Here is a 16,958-nt window from a genome sequence, read left to right on the forward strand (position 1 = left end):
TCGTCCCTTGACAGCCAGTTCACCGACTGAGTGCCCTGATGGATCTGTCTGGCCATCCTTTATACCCTTTTTCACTGACTTCCAACATGCATGAATCAGGCAGTATAGACCATTTCCAAATTTGGGCTTGCCACAGGGTCAGTTTCTCCAAACGTCCCCACCCCCTTCCAGATGGTCAGCAAGACGTGACCCCAGGAGTGTCAGCAACCTGTTTCTTGTAAAACCCCCTCCCCTATTAGCCAAGCTATTTCTTGTAAAACCCCCTCCCCTATTAGCCAAGCTATTTCTTAACCTATTGCAAAAATTCACCTCCCCCCTTAAGCCATTAGATGCTTTAAAACTTGTGCATAACAAACTTCCCCTTTTACTATGCCTTCTCTTAACCCTTGAATATATTCCCTTTAGGCCTTCTATACAATAGGCCTTGTCCATCCCCCCTTAATCCCCATCAAGGACTATTGGACATTACAAATCATTATTCCCGTATTCCTGCGTAGCTAACGATGTATACCTTATATATGTTATCATTTTTAAACATACAATAATTATAGCACCTAACACAACTACTGCTATAGCACAGATTATATATGGTGAATTTTGTAATACCATTCCAAAAAATTCTGATGGTATGCTAACCACTTTATCTGCTGTTTTCCACCCATGTTCAATTTGTTTGTCCACCGAAGCTCCTAAACTGCCTAAGCCCCAATCCAGGTCAATCATATAATTCCCTGGACCCATGATTGGAGGCTCTTCTAAATTTGTCCATTGCAAATGCTTCAAATTCACCTTAATCTCCTTTAAAAACTTAACATATTTGTTAAATTCCTGCATTTTAACATCCAGTGGAATGGGTAGCACTTCTTTTAACGTGCCCGAAAAGTGTTTTAAACCCGTGGAGTTGCAATACTCAAACCACTGTACTATTCCACAATAATCATCACAACACAACATATTTTCCCATTGCTCCTCTACAGCTAAGATGGTTATTGCCTTTGGATTTCTTTTACAACCACTTGTCAAATTTACTGCTATGTCTGGCTCTGGCTCGCAAATCTGGTTGTTCTGTCTCCAAAATGCAAGACAATTAGTTACATTACATTGCATATGCAAATACACATGTGCTCGCTTCAATGCCATATTACACATCCATCCACATGGAGGGTGCGGTTTACAATTCCATACATACCACATGTGCTCCAAACGCTTTAACAATTGGTTAAGATGTTTTTCATCATTACATACAGTATTAGTAGTCCATATTAGATCCAATGCTTTTGCTGTTGCTCTTGCCATATTTTCTACTTGTTGTTTGAGCGTTAAAAAGTTCTCATTTATATTATCTTTCATTCTCTGGATTCCTTTGTTTAGTCCTTCCACCCAGCGTTTAGATCGTTTTGTAATGTTTTTATATTGTATGTCCAAGGTTGTTTGTTGGGTTCCCACTCTTTTAACCAGTGTTTTAGCAAGATTGTTTCCTTGCCATTTACATGCCGATACAGTTACCAAGAAAACGATGGGAGTTTTATAATCTCCTGATGTCTCATTTATCTGTGGCTCTTGTGTTGCCACATATTGGATTCCATGCTCTGGTTTCAATGCGGTCCAGCTAGTTTCGCCTAAATAGGTAAAAAGTAAAACGATCCAGTTTTTACTAGTTGTTAAATGTTCAGCAGGTTTGGTCTGTGTCCCATTTAAGGAAAATGCTCTTTTAGTCATGTTTTGTTCTATAACAATGGAGCTGTCTGATACATATATCAACGTTTGACAATTGTTATAATCAGTTGCAGTGCGATTCAGCTCCTTCCAATCTTTTTGCCACAACACTATTTCAGCATTATTTAATTGGTCCTTTGTGGCAAGTACACACACGGATTCATTCGTGGGTCGAGGCATAAACCCCCACAGTGGTGCGTTGGCATATCTCCAGGTTGTTGTATTGGTTTTATTATTCAATCCACAGGGATATAATTCCTGCTTCCATTTTTCTGTAGTATTGGAAATGGATGCACCTGCAACATAAACACAAACAAGACCCGCCTACCCCTTTTGGTCGAATCCCGACTTAAACAACCACTTTTCATGAACTACAAGTTCCCTATTATCCCCCTTTAAAATCACTTCATACCGGTAGGGGTCCTCCCCTATTCGATGGATTATTACCAATTCCACATCATGTTCTGGTCTGGACAACCATACATGTTCCCCCATCTCAAATTTCGGTTTCCAATCTTTTTTTGGCAAATCTCCTGATCTGTTCCAATCAGTATTACAGTGGGCCATCCAAATGACTGCCTGTTCTATACTTTCGACTCCTCGCTTCATTAACTTAACTACATTTTCAATTGCTCCATGACTTTGTGAGTGCAGTGGGATATGTTTGTGATGCTTAATTCCCCATGCTTGCAGAAACAAAGCAAAGCCTGCTCCCGTAAAGGGCGGTCCATTATCACTTGTCATATACTTTGGTATTCCCCACCACCCAAAACAGGTTTTTAAGACCTTTGTTACTGTCTCTGTTTTTAAACTTAGTATTACCCCTGCTGCCATTTTCCCCGTTTCTCTTTGTAACATCACCAACCAGGTTCTGTTTAGGTGATGTGCAATGTCTATCATTACAACTCTGGTGTGAACATAATCTTCCTGTGTAAACGTTACCTTATCTCTTCTCTTTTTATCCCAGTGCCGTATACACCATGTACAATCTTTTTCTACTTCAAAAGGTTCCTTTGGGTAAGGCAAGCTATCCCAAAGTATTCTCTCCTGCTTTTTAGTGGGGTGCCAATCCACATGTGCTATGGGCCATAACTCTATTTCTCTGTCTAACACCTTGTGACTTTCTGGTTCCCCTTCTAAATGGCTATGAATTTTACATAGCTTTACTTTATTAACCACTGGATTGCCTAACAAGTTTTGATTCTTTAGGCATGTTCTAAAAATCCAGTGACTATCTGTTCCTATTGTCCAAGTAAGAATGTCAGAATGGTTTAACATAAAATGCTTTACCAGTGCTTGGAATCCTGCTTCCTCACTTTTTTGTATACTTAATCCCTCCTGCGCTTGTACTTCTATACATCCACAGAGGCTACAGATGTATCCATATGCCCCTGATTTGGATCCATCTGATGATCCATCTAACGGATATAAACCTTTATGTCCTGCCTCTATGCTTCTTGTTTGGTGTAAAAACTGTAATGTTCCTTTTTCTACCTTTGCATTTGGTCCTGCTACACAGTGGCTTCCTCTTAGCCATGGCAGCCATGTTTTTACTTCCTTTTCTAGTTCTTGTATCCACGGGTGAGCGTCCGCTGCTAGCCCATAAGCATCTGCTCCCCATTGACATGAATGAGGAATATGCTCCATTATATCATGCACCGGATCCATTATAATTACACTATTAGATGTTATTTCAATTATTATACGTGGTGGAATCTGGATAGGTATTTTTCGATCCCACTCTGCTTCCCGTAAAATATGTTCTAACTGTACTTTAAACTCTTGCTCCTTATGTACACTGCGCCCTAATCTTTGCATTGCATTTGTTGGTAACCAACTTCTATAATACACTACTTTTCCTATTACCTTTTGTCTTTGTGTTTCTGTTCTCATAGGCCAGTCAACTAAAGTTTTAAGATGCACAGCCGTTTCTGGATCCAAACTCCACCCACTTTGGCTGAGTCCTTTTCCTAAAAATTGTACTTCACGTCCCACTTGTGTTTTTTCTTTATTTACATACATATTGTGGGCTTTTAATAACATTTCAAGTTCTTTTATTTTATCCCTTATTTCCTTTTCAGAATTTCCATTAATTATAATGTCATCCATAAATGGAACGACTTTTTCCTGATCTTTCAATATGTTTACCATGGTTTCTTGTGCATAGGCCGGTGAATTAACCCAACCCTGCACTAATGTTTTAAAGTGCCATACCTTATCATCCAATTTAAAATTCATTACATTATGTGGGTCGGCACATTTCATACTGTGAAACATATCTTTAATATCTATTACCCCATACCAGGGACCCTTAAATTCTCTAAGCTTTTGAGTTACTTCTGTTATATCCGGTCCCCCTTGGGATACTATTGTTTGACTGTTTACTTTCCTACAGTCCAACACCATTCTATAATTTTTTCCACCTTTTTTCTTTACTGCCCATATAGGAATCACATGAGCATAAGGTGGACTTGCTTCTTCTATATACCCTTTTTCTTTAAATGTTTTTACAATTTCTCTTAATCCTTCTAATTGTTCTTTAGTCAATTTATATTGCTTAGCAGGAGTGGGCAAATTACCCAAAATCACCTCATAATTTTTCTTTTCCTGCTGTTTTATCCATTGATGTGCTACTATTGCTTTGATCTTATCAAATTCTTTTTGACATTGATTTTTAAACTTATTCCAGTCTGCTAATGCCAGGATATTAAACTCATGTGGCATTAATAATACTTCTAAAATTTGTCCCTGTACTTTAATTGTTCCTAATTCCAAAACCCTTTCCCCTACTCCTACTGCTTTTACCCACCCCTTATGTCTCCAGGTTTTATGTCTACATGTTACTGTACTAAATTGGGCTCCTGAATCCAACAACCATGGCTTTTTATTATAGTCCAAATTTACATAAATTAACTCCCTATCTAAGTCTCCTCCCGAGGGAGGTGTTTGTTTTTGGGAGGCCACTACCTAGGGTTTGTGTGGTTTAAATTTGTCCTCCCAACCATGATCCCTTGCCAACTGCAATAACTCCTGTCCTTGTGCTGAGTGTTTTACGCCTGCTTGCCTCAAATAAGCATATGCAGATCGTTCATTTCCCGGCCATCTATCTTTTGCAGAAAATGGCTTTGCCCCTTCGCTGGCTGCTTCCTTTTTTTCTATTTTTACTTCTGATTTTGTTCTATCTGACTTTTTTGAGTTTTGTTCAGTTGGTTTTAACCATTGAACTCCCGTGTCTACTTCTGTATTATCTATCATTTCTGCCAGCGTGTCATATTGTAATATACCCAACGGTAACCAAGGGCTTCTTTTTAATAGAGCCCTACTTAATACGTCCTTAGTTCCAAATCCACCCTGGTCCCAATCAATCTTTGTTACTAGCAGCGCCTGTCTATTTATTTCTGTTCCTCCTGTGAGCCAATCCATGAGGACTACCGATGCCGGTATTTGCTCTTGATTTCTGGCTTTAAAATCCTTAGAGAGCCACCACTCTTCTTTTACCAATCGTCGCAAGAATCTACCTAGGCCAATTGATTCTAGCCCGCTTCCAAATATCTCTGTTAATGAACTTCGATCCCTTTCCTCACCATAAAATGATCTAGGTGCCAAATCTTCTACTTCTGTTCTATTTAATACTATGGCCTTTAACTCCCCTTTTAGCCATTTTAATACCATTTTTTTAGGATCTAATCCCAGCCATTCCCTGATCAATTCTTCTTCTTTTTCCTCAAATTTTTGTTCTATAATTTTTTGCTCTTTCACATTATTTCTATATTTTATTTCTCTTTTTAGTACTGGACAGACTATAGGATCTGGCAGTGGTTTTACTGGTGCCGGTTGCTCTGTCCACAAAGGGTTAATTATGTTCGATGGTATTTCTAGGTAGAGGGGCGGAGCCGTAGCTGACGCATACTGATATTGGGGTGGTTTTACGTTTTTTTCTTTTTCTGATTTAATTTTTAAATGGCTAAATCTTCTTAATTTATATTCTTGCATCACCTGATCCTTGCTTCTCCCATACACATTTTTATGCTTCCCCCCTTTTGGTCCTAAAGTGGGCCATTTATTCCATTTAGCCTTTTCCTCTGTTTTACCCAATTTTATATGATATTTACAGCCTCCTAATATTATGTCCCTCCCCCATTGGTCTTTTCCCCTTTTTAAGTGTTTCCAAGGACCCTTCGTTAGGGCGTTACAAAAAATGGGTCCTCTTCCTTTTCCTGTCCAGAATTCCCCTGAATTTGGTTCATTCGTCCAGATAAATCTTAAATCTGGGTGATTACGTGTGTCTGTTTCTTTAAGACATTGGATTTCAGGTCTTTCTATATCTGCTTTTACTCTATACACTCCTATTCCCTCCTGACCTGTCTCTAAACGGGTTCCAAATACACCAGCACATATTAATCTTATTAATTCTTCTCCATTTTCCTTACTATGACTAACCACATGCAAAAGGTGCTCGAGATCTGTCAAATCTCGTTGTTGTTTTACATCCTTAAACACACATGTCCCTGCTGATGATCGCACTTGTGTACTCACCAACATCAAGACATGTTGCGCCCTGGGTAATCCTGGATTTTTGTAATCACCCATTCTACAACATATTATTTATATTTTATATCACATTACTTACACATTATTTATCACATTATTTACAAATATTTACACAACTAATTACTCAACTAAACCCATGATGTTTGATTTTCTGCTTTTTCAAAGCTTATCATTACGTGACCCATAGTTCTTCCCATGAGTCCACTCATTAATATTCCTCCCATTAAACCTCCTATTATTTTTGCTTTATTCTCCTCCCATTCTATTCCCCAATTAATTATAATCACAAAATATATTACTACAAAAACTACCAAATTCAATATAACTAACACTATTTCCCAGTTTCTTTCTTTTACGTCTTCCGTAAGATTTTTAATTATTTGTTTATTTTCCTTTTCTCTGATCGGGCCTTTTAATCCTTTCATCTGAACTATTTTTTATCAGTTTGTTCCTACTTCCAATGAGCGGGTGCTTCCTCCCAAATTTTTGGTTCCACAGCCGCTACTTATACTTCTATTGGAACCCTGACAAAACTTTCCTTTTTATCCTTATACTGCTATTACCCTGCTCGCTGCGCCATCGACCTCTTTTTAAGGCTGACCTGATTATATTCCTGAACTTTAACCTTGGACCGGCAGGGTCAGCCTCCTCCTTACCCTAGTTTAGGGAGATTCGGATAGAAGAGCAAACCAGTCCTGATATGGTTAAATCAGGTAATAGTTTTATTAAACACTGACAATTACACATAAACACTTACAAGCATGCTATAATCTTAAGGCACGGTAATTCTATTGCTAGAAAAATCCCCCTTTATTTCTTGAGCTTAGTTTCAAGCAGCACAGCAGCCCACTCCCTGAATACGCCCCCGACTTTTACCTGGTGAGTTTGGGGAGTTCCGGCCGGTCACTCCTTCACCTGTTCAAGCCCGACTTCTCCAAGGCCCCACTTGAAAGCTCTAAAACCTGATCAGGCCCTTTTTTTGGTAAGTCCTCTTAATCCCTCTGATTCCCGCTGCCCTACGGCTAGTCGTTCAGAGGGTTCAGATTTCCCACCCCCTTTTCTCCCGTCGGCCCGAGATGAGGCCCGAGATCACAGCCCTGTTGATCCACCTATTCCTGATCTCCCATGGTGGGGATGTGTCAGGTAAGGATTTTCAAGCAGAGTACTGCAACTCAGAATCTCATCCCCCCTCAGGGACAGTCCAATTGCTTAGACTGGGCAAACAGTGGCTCCAGCTAGTCTTAGGATTCCAGTGCCAGCAGATCTCCCATGGTGGGGATGTCTCCACTAGTACCTTCGTCCCTTGACAGCCAGTTCACCGACTGAGTGCCCTGATGGATCTGTCCGGCCATCCTTTATACCCTTTTTCACTGACTTCCAACACGCATGAATCAGGCAGTATAGACCATTTCCAAATTTGGGCTTGCCACAGGGTCAGTTTCTCCAAACGTCCCCACCCCCTTCCAGATGGTCAGCAAGACGTGACCCCAGGAGTGTCAGCAACCTGTTTCTTGTAAAACCCCCTCCCCTATTAGCCAAGCTATTTCTTGTAAAACCCCCTCCCCTATTAGCCAAGCTATTTCTTAACCTATTGCAAAAATTCACCTCCCCCCTTCAGCCATTAGATGCTTTAAAACTTGTGCATAACAAACTTCCCCTTTTACTATGCCTTCTATTAACCCTTGAATATATTCCCTTTAGGCCTTCTATACAATAGGTCTTGTCCAGCTAGCTCTTGTGAGTTACACACACTCTGCTCTGCCATGTTAATACCTGGGTTCTAAGAGGCTATTTCGTTCAGGATTAAATAAATCTTCATTTAACCAGTTCATTTAACCAGGGTTAGCTCAGTTGGCAATATATCCAACCAATGAAAACACCTCAGAAGGAAAGGCAGAGGTGCACTTTTTAAGCTGAGTTCAGTAAATAATATTAATTACGTATTAATGTAATGGGATTGGTAAGTGCATGACAGTACGGTTGCAATACACAGTTTGACTGGTGCTTTACAGAGTAGTAATGCCCTAAAAATAAACCAATAACTGAGAGCAGGTGTCTTACATCTCACTGAATGAAAGATGATGATTTACACTAGGATTCCTGAATCTGCAGTTTGATGCATTTCAGCACAGCAATTGATTAAAAGTTGGAGAACTAATGTTCCTTATTGCCTCCTTTACATTTTATACTTCTTGTCCCTACAGAGTTACAGATTGCCTTGGAATTAATTGGAAAGTACATTTTTCTTTATGAAAGTGCCAGAGATACGACTTAGAGGAGGAAAGTCTAGAATTTATAAGTTTTAAAAATTCATTACTAAATTACTGGTCTTGATAACTCTCTCAAGACAATCTGCTCCAAATTGAAACACAGGGTAAATATAGAAGCAGTTAGAGAATGTAAATTAGAGCTTATAAGAGGGCAATGGCTTGTCAGAGTTTCAGCATGGATTACATAGATGTCATGTAATGGTGTGTTTGTTTTTTTAAGCTATATTACTGATAATCATGCTAGCAATATCTGAGCAAATAAATGCATAATCTAATTCTGCACCTTTTCCCACAGCCTTGCATCTGTCATCAGGGGCCAAGTATTAACTGCCGATGGAACGCCACTCATTGGAGTTAATGTCTCTTTTTTACATTATCCAGAATATGGTTACACAATCACTCGCCAAGATGGAATGTAAGTTTGTTGCCAGCCACTTCTTTCATTAGAATATGGAGATTGCACCTTTACTTAATTAGAGAGACTTGTTACACCAGGAGTTGTAGACACTATCCCTGCAAACTGTTCCTTTGTAAATACTGCAAAAACAGTTATCAGACATTTTCCTACTTGTTGATTATTTTTTTTAATTATTATTTTGAGAAAGGAAAAAGTTCTTGGTTATTTAAACACAGAGGCCATATTCTCCACTCTCTTACCCCAGTTTTACACCAGTGTAATTTAATTAACTTCTCCATTGCTTCCAGTTACGTTACATTGGCATAAAACTGGAGCAACAGGATGAAGAATCAGATCCATAAAATGCAAATTTTAAATGGCTTTACACAGTATGTGACTTCTTTTTACTTTGCTGAATAACCTTATGATTTCTCCTAGGTTTGATTTGGTGGCAAATGGTGGTGCATCTCTAACTCTGGTGTTTGAACGATCACCATTCCTCACACAGTATCACACAGTGTGGATTCCATGGAATGTCTTTTATGTCATGGATACCCTGGTCATGAAGAAGGAAGAGAATGACATTCCCAGCTGTGATCTGAGTGGATTTGTGAGGCCAAACCCTGTCATTGTGTCATCACCTTTATCCACCCTCTTTAGGATTTCTCCTGAAGACAGTCCCATTATCCCTGAGACACAGGTACAATGCGCTTCAAACTAAATAACATTTTCTATCAGATGTATTTTAGATTATCATAAAGAAGATGTATGCTGCTGATTTATAATAATAAAGAATGATGAATAATTCGTGAAAAAGTGCTATATGTGAATAAGTTAACACCAATATTGTTTATTTTCAAAATCCGGTGCACGAAAGTATCACGCGTGCAAATACTTGACATGTATACATGCTTGCCATAATTATAATATACTGCGTGTCATGAACTGACAGATGTTCAGCTGTGCATTGCCTTGCAGGATCATCATATCCTATATGTTCAAAATGGGCATAGATTTGTGTATTTGACTTTGACTATCAGTCCTTAATGTTCAAAATTATTATTTTTTGAGAACACATCTACAAAATTGTAAGTGAGAGATGAGGTTTTTTTATTGTAGTGCGAAGTCCTTACAGGACTATAGTTTGATTAATGTTATCAATTCATTGTTAATAAATATTATGTACACTTGTATTTTTTCAGTGGTAAGTGAGAAATTTCATATTTGTGATATTTAAGGACATGATCTTGCAGGGCACTGAGCACTCTCAGTACCTTTTGAGGCCTTTACACTTCTGCACTTTGTAGGAGCAAGACCTAAAGTTGGATTAAAGTTATCAAAAAGTTGTTTTGAACTAAAAGTATATGCTCTGAAGATTTTGTGTTTCTAATATAGATTGCATTACATTCCCTAATCTCAAATAGCTAATCACTAATAGAATTTTCCTCTGCTCCCAAATAGAATTGCATTTTAAGAAATGACAATCATCTTGTGATTTATTTTTGGCAAGGATTTTCCTGCTAAAATAGCTATTTTGTTTGTTTGCTTGCTTGCTTCATTATAACTGTGTAGAACTTGTTTTCATAACTCTTCAGGAAGAAATATCCTTCCTTCCTTCCTGAGGGGGAGCATAGCAGGTGCAATTAAAATTCGTTGCATTTAGAGCTTTTAAAGAAAGGACAAAACAATTAAATAATTCATGGTAGGAACTGGTAAAGTATAAACAAATTGCAATTAAATATATTTAAGCCTAAACTAGACTATCCAATACATGGTTTTTATCCTACAGTACTGTTTCTCTACATTTGAAAACTGCAACTTAGGTCAAAAATTATTTGCATAATTCAGTCCATTTCAAAATAGCTCCAATTTTCATGTTGTGGCAGCATATGATAGATTTGATCCCAAAAATTGATGGAAAGTGGCAAATATATTATTATAAAACAACGAAAAGTAATAATGTACAATGCTAGTTGTAAAGAGCCTTAAAAGCTCTTTGTTATATATACATATATAAAAAATAAAAACAACCCCCACCCCGACCCCAAAAGCCATCTTCACACCAGGCTTATTGTTTGACCTGTGCTAATGTGAGCACTTTTTGATTAAATTAAAACTAATTATTCATGCAAAAAGCTAATCATTACACTATGCAAAAATACAAAATAAGGATTGTTTTCTCCACTCAGTGAATACACATAACTCCTATTTCTGCTAATGGAAGTTACACAAATATATCAAGAATAATATACTCCATAACAGTCAGAGTCTAATCTCAGAAGCATGTGCATAATGCTACATCTCCCAGTACAAATGCAGATTTGCAGCTTATTCTATTAAAAAACTATCCATTAAGTTTCTGAGGAATGCTTAACAGTTGTTTTTCTGAAAAGAGCCAGAGCCAGATTTACTGTAGGGGAGATTGGAGTTGGCACAGAAAACACAGAGGAGCAATTCCCCAGTTCCCTGGTAATCAACCATCCTTCTAATGTGGATTGGCAACACTCAGCACCACATGCAGGGGAGATTAGTGTGCTGTATTAACTCTAGAGGTAACACTTCATCATCCCTTAAAGGTACTGTGACCCTAAGAATGTTCTTCTGGAAACAGCACCTTTAGGGGATGATGAAGCATTACCTCTAGAGTTAATGCAGCACACAAAACAATTTAGGCACCTAACTGCCACTGTAGGTGCCTAAATCCCAGAATCAGGCCCCATTGGGATTCACAAAATACCTACTCAACTTCCTTTGAGCCCTTAGGCAACTAAACTTGCTTAGCAGTAAAAGTTCCCCAAGTGCATTGTGTCCACCTGAGCATATGTGCGCTGAAGTCCCATGCCAAACATCCAGACACCTAAGCCCGCAAGCATTCCATAGACTGGAGAAAGAGTGTCTTTCCTCTGCCTAATGTGCCTGCGGGGCCTGATCTGATAAGCATGCAGCTCACTTAGTGGAATGGCCCTATAGATGAGCTCACTCAAAGCAGCCACTGCCAATACCGCTCCATCCTCATAACTTTTAGCCCAGTGGTAAAGGTACTCACCTGAGATGTGGGAGATCCTGGGTTCAAGTCCCTCCCCTCTGCCTCAGAGGAGAAGGGATTTGAACAGGGAGCTGTTCTTTCTCTGCGGAGTGACCTAACAACTGAGCTATGGGATATTCTGATGTAGAGTTCCTTCAATCTCTCCTATTGAAGCTGTTCCACTGTGAATAAGAGTCATTGGAGCAGAAGGACTAGATCTTGGTATGACACTTCTCAGAGTGCCCCGGACTGTGGATCACATTGTTTCCCCCTGGCCTCAGTAAGAGAGAGAGTTAGTGGTGCTAACCGGGTGTCAATCTGTTGCCCACCAAACCAATCTCCTCAGGCCTCTGCCATCCCCTACTTTGCCTTGCAGGTTAACAGTAGGTGTATCCTAGCCCCTGAATCCCTCTAAACGCATCCCTCACTGGACACTCACAGAAATTACCAGATATACTCTCTCCAGAGGAACCCTATACACACAGCTTGATTGGTACAAGTCAAGATCAGATCCTGAATAACATCACAGCACTAAAATATATTTATTTTGAAACAATCATAACTTTATTATCAAAGATTGAGATTTAAGAGTTAGTGAGCAGAGATAACAAGTAGAAAGAGAAATGGTTACATATTAAACAAGTATAATGTGCCTCTTAGAGTCTTAAGCTTAACGTTCTTCTTCGAGTGCTGGTCCCTATGTGTATTCCTCCATGGCTACACATGCGCCCACGTCGGAGAATTCTTGACAGCAGTATCTGTTGATCTGCACATCTGCCCTCGCTCTCCTCATGCCTCCAACTTGGGAAATAAAAAGCTGAGTGGACTGACTGCCTCTCCAGTTTCTTTTTACCACTGCATGGCTTGGGTTGACACCTCCAATGTCTGGAGCTTCATCTTCCTTTATTCTTTGAGCTGAAAATACATATTATATATTTTAAAATATTTTAGAGCTTTATCTGATAGTTTTTAGCTAAATTTGGTAGTTTAATAGTTAGATTCTCAATCAAGAAGAATTCCCCTCCACCCCAGACTGTGTCCAGGATTCTGAGATTCAAATCTGTGCTTCCAGTCCATGCTGCTTCTCCGGCAATGATAACCATCAATGCTGCCTTTCTGCCTTGGGATTGCACAGCTCTCAGCAAGATGTAGATTCTGCCACTTGTTCCCTGGTCATACCTTTGAGGGGTGGGAACTTTGCCTTAAGAAGCACTTACTGGAGAAGGCCATGAGGCCGCAGTCAGACCCGGGGCAAGTCTTCTTGTTCAGCCCATGAGGACTTGGGATGTTCTAACTCACAGGGTCATGACAAGAAAGTCCACAAATCCAGGGCTCTTTCAGTACCAGACTGCACTCCAGCAGCAATGATGCCTCTAGTACTAATTGCTCTAGCTCTGTTGATTCATATGGACAGGATCCCTTGCACTCTAGAGAGAGCAGTCTTATGTTCCACCTGATGACACTTTTGATCTCTGAGATCCCCAGCCTCCATCACCACCAGGTCTTTCCCTCACAAAGAAGGTTCTAACTCCACCAGGAGTTGCAACTTGTGGGAAGAGTCTGTCTCCAATTCCATCATCTAGTCATGGTTTCAGAACCATTGGTACTGCAGATGGGTGCAGAATCAGCATTTGCTTTCTCAGGAAACTCTGAGCCACCCAATGAACCAATGTCGCCTCCTCTGAGGCATGCCTTCATAGACAAGTGACCTGGATTGGTCTGGAACCAACCTCCAAATCTACAACTGCCTTAAAACGGTTGGTACCCCATGCCATGGGGACCTCCACAATCACTGTTTGACCCATCTTATTGGCCATACTGGGGAGAGTGGGGCCTGTATCATCCAGCATAGTCAACACAATCTAGGGAGTCAGTCCACTCTTCCCTATCAAGAGGACAGCCAGAGATTCCTCCTGACCCTACGGAAGAGAAGGATTATGAGCTGGATCCAGAAATTCTGCCAGTACCGACAAGACTGCCCTTATCATCTCTCGATGAAGTGATTGCTCCAATGTCTCCATCCTTCCTAATGACCATAAGCCATTTCAGGAAATGTTATGTTGGGTTGCAGAGAAGCTGCAAATCTCCCTTAAGGAAGATTCAGGATCCTAAGCATAAATTCATAGAGAGCCTCCAGTTGTCTTGATCCAACCAAATATAACTTCCTGTTAACAAAGCCATTCTGGAACCAGCTAGTACAGTGTGGAATACCCCAGCCACTTGTGCCCTTACCCCCAAGAGGGCAAAAAAAAATTATTTTGTCCTAGCCAAAAGGGCGGAATTTTTTTCTCATCCTGTTCCTAACTCTTTAGTTGTCCAGGCTGCCATGGACAACGTAGACAGCCTAGGTCTACTTCAGTCGATAAAGAGGGTAAATTACTTGTTTTATTGGGAGGAATATTCTTCACTTCTACTGGACTTCAGTTCAGGATAGCCAGTTACCAAGCACTGATAGCTAAATATCATTACCTGAATTATTGTAGATAATACTTGGGTGCAGGGGACTGGACTAGAAGACCTGTCGAGGTCCCTTCCACTCCTATGATTCCAAATGCATGGACTTCATCAACAAGGAGAGAGCTCGATTTCAGGCTCTCACTGAGGAAGGCCAGTTGGTTGCCAGGACCACTCTTCAGTTACAAGTAGATGCAGCAGATACATCGAGGACAGTGGCTACAGTATATTAGAATAATTGCAATCATCTACAAGCAGTTTTCTCTAACATCCCAGTTTAAAGACATTATGTCTCACTGTTGCTTTCTGGGTGAAAATGTCAGCAATCTTACTTGCATCTAGTTCCCTGGTATTGTCTTGATGCACGTTAAGGACAGTTATATTATTCAATTGTGTCTGTCCCATTGATGATTGGAGATGATTTTTAAATCTTCTGAAGCTGGAGAATGAGTTCAGGATGATACAGGCACAGTGAGAAGGACTCTTATAAATTGCAGTACTCTGGAAACATAGTGCTTCCAGAGTACTGCAAATGACTCCAAGTTCAGACAGCTGCAGCGGCACAGGAGCCAGCAAATAGAGCTCTAAACAGGGGAGTTTCAGTGGGAATTCTGTTGGAGGAGCAGGTTTTCGTAGTTTGTAGTTTGTGGATTGTATTGTGTAGTGTGTGTGTGTGTGTGTGGAGGCTGCTAGGGGCAGTGTGCTGGGAGAGCAGCGGAGCCCTAATTAGGGGTCCTATATAAGTAGCCAGCCAGTAAGGCAGCAGCACAGGAGCTGGCAAACAGAGCTGTAAACAGGGGCGTTTCAGTGGGAGTTTCCAGGGGGAGGTTGCAGGGGAGACTAAGACAGAGGAAGTGACAAGTTAGTTAAGGGATAGGGTGTTGGTCTGGTGCCTGCTGGTGGTGTGTGTTGTGTTGACTACCAGGCGTTAGGTGGGAAGGCTATGACTGATACAGAGGTAGCAGTGAAAGACACAATGAGGATGACTGGATGTGGAAGCTGCGGCATGTACATGATCCTGGAGGGGGCGCCTGAGAAGAGCTTTGTCTGCATGAAGTGCCGCCTGATAGAGCTGATGGAAGAAAAGATCCGAGGACTGGAGATGCAGGTGCAAACTCTGGTTGAGTTTAGGAAGGGGTTTGAGCAGATGATGGCACACAGACACGAGGGGGCTGAAGGGATAAGCTCAGACGTGCAGATGGAAGCAGGACCAAAGAATTCAGAGGAGAGACTGCTGGGGGAGGAAAGTGGACGGTGGAAGCATGTGACTAAGAGAACCAGGCAGAGGAAAAGACGGGCCAGTGAAGGAGAAATAGAACTCAGGAACAGGTTTGCAGAGTTGGAAAATGAAGAAGGGGCACAGCAGGTGGTCGCTGAAGGAGAGAGGGAAAGGAAAAAGAGAAGAGCTGATAGTCCTACAAGAGGAGGGGAGGAGTCAATGGAGGCAACACCAAATATGAACCCCAGGAGGATTTCAAGGGGAAATAGGAATCGAGAGGACTTGCAGGCAGTGGGTGCAGGGGATAGACCGGAGAATCACACTGTCACCAGGAAAAGGCAGGTCTACGTGATTGGAGACTCCTTACTGAGAAGAATAGACAGGCCTGTAACTAGAGCTGATCGGGAGAACAGAAGGGTGTGCTGTCTGCTGGGTGCTAAGATACAGGGTGTGGACCTGAGGCTGAAAAGGATCCTAGCAGGAGCGGGGAAGAATCCGTTGATTGTCCTTCATGTGGGAACGAATGATATGGCCAGATACTCTCTGGAATGTATCAAGGGAGACTATGCCAGACTGGGGAAGACGCTTAAGGAAATCGAGGCTCAGGTGATCTTCAGTGGGATTCTGCTGGTTCCTAGAGAAGGGCAACAAAGGTGTAACAAGATTATGGCGATCAACAGATGGCTAAGGCAGTGGTGCTATAAGGAGGGCTTTGGGATGTACAGCCATTGGGAAGCATTTACGGACAGAAGACTGTTCTCTCGGGATGGACTTCACCTGAGTAAGGAGGGAAATAGACTTCTAGGATGGAGGCTCGCCGACCTGATTAAGAGAGCTTTAAACTAGAAATTTGGGGGAGATGGTTGGGAGATGTCCGGGAGATTTCCACGCCGGAATTTAACCTTGAGAGGGAAGTAAACAAAGTAAGAGGGGATACAGCCATGGACAGAAGAATTGGCATAAGGAGGAAGGGTAGTGTAGATAACAGACTAACAGGTGATGCTGGTGGTAGAATGTCTGTGCCTAACAGGGTACAGAATGTGAGTGAAGCCAAATGGCAAAAATGAAGATGTCTGTACACTAATGCGAGGAGCCTAGGGAACAAAATGGAGGAACTAGAGATACTGGTGCAGGAAGTGAAACCGGATGTTATAGGGATAACAGAAACATGGTGGAATAGTAGTCATGACTGGAGTACGGGTATTGAAGGCTATGTACTGTTTAGGAAAGACAGAAATAAAGGCAAAGGTGGTGGAGTAGCATTGTACATCAACGAGGAGGTTAACTGTAAAGAAATAAGAAGTGATGGAATGAACAAGACAGAGT

General features: G+C 40.9%; 1 protein-coding gene across 17 annotated transcripts in view; it reads left to right on the plus strand.

The window, feature by feature from the left end:
• The window catches only part of TENM3 (teneurin transmembrane protein 3), an 857,073-nt gene that overhangs the window by 770,234 nt on the left and 69,881 nt on the right, over positions 1 to 16,958 (plus strand). For all 17 annotated transcript variants that reach the window (XM_050945288.1, XM_050945293.1, XM_050945292.1 and 14 more), the window contains 2 exons: positions 8,833 to 8,952; positions 9,373 to 9,634. In XM_050945288.1, the coding sequence (XP_050801245.1) occupies positions 8,833 to 8,952; positions 9,373 to 9,634 (382 nt within the window). The remainder of the gene's footprint in view (positions 1 to 8,832; positions 8,953 to 9,372; positions 9,635 to 16,958) is intronic.

The sequence above is a fragment of the Gopherus flavomarginatus genome, chromosome 3 (genome assembly GCF_025201925.1).
Source record: "Gopherus flavomarginatus isolate rGopFla2 chromosome 3, rGopFla2.mat.asm, whole genome shotgun sequence".
Taxonomy (NCBI): Eukaryota; Metazoa; Chordata; order Testudines; family Testudinidae; genus Gopherus; species Gopherus flavomarginatus.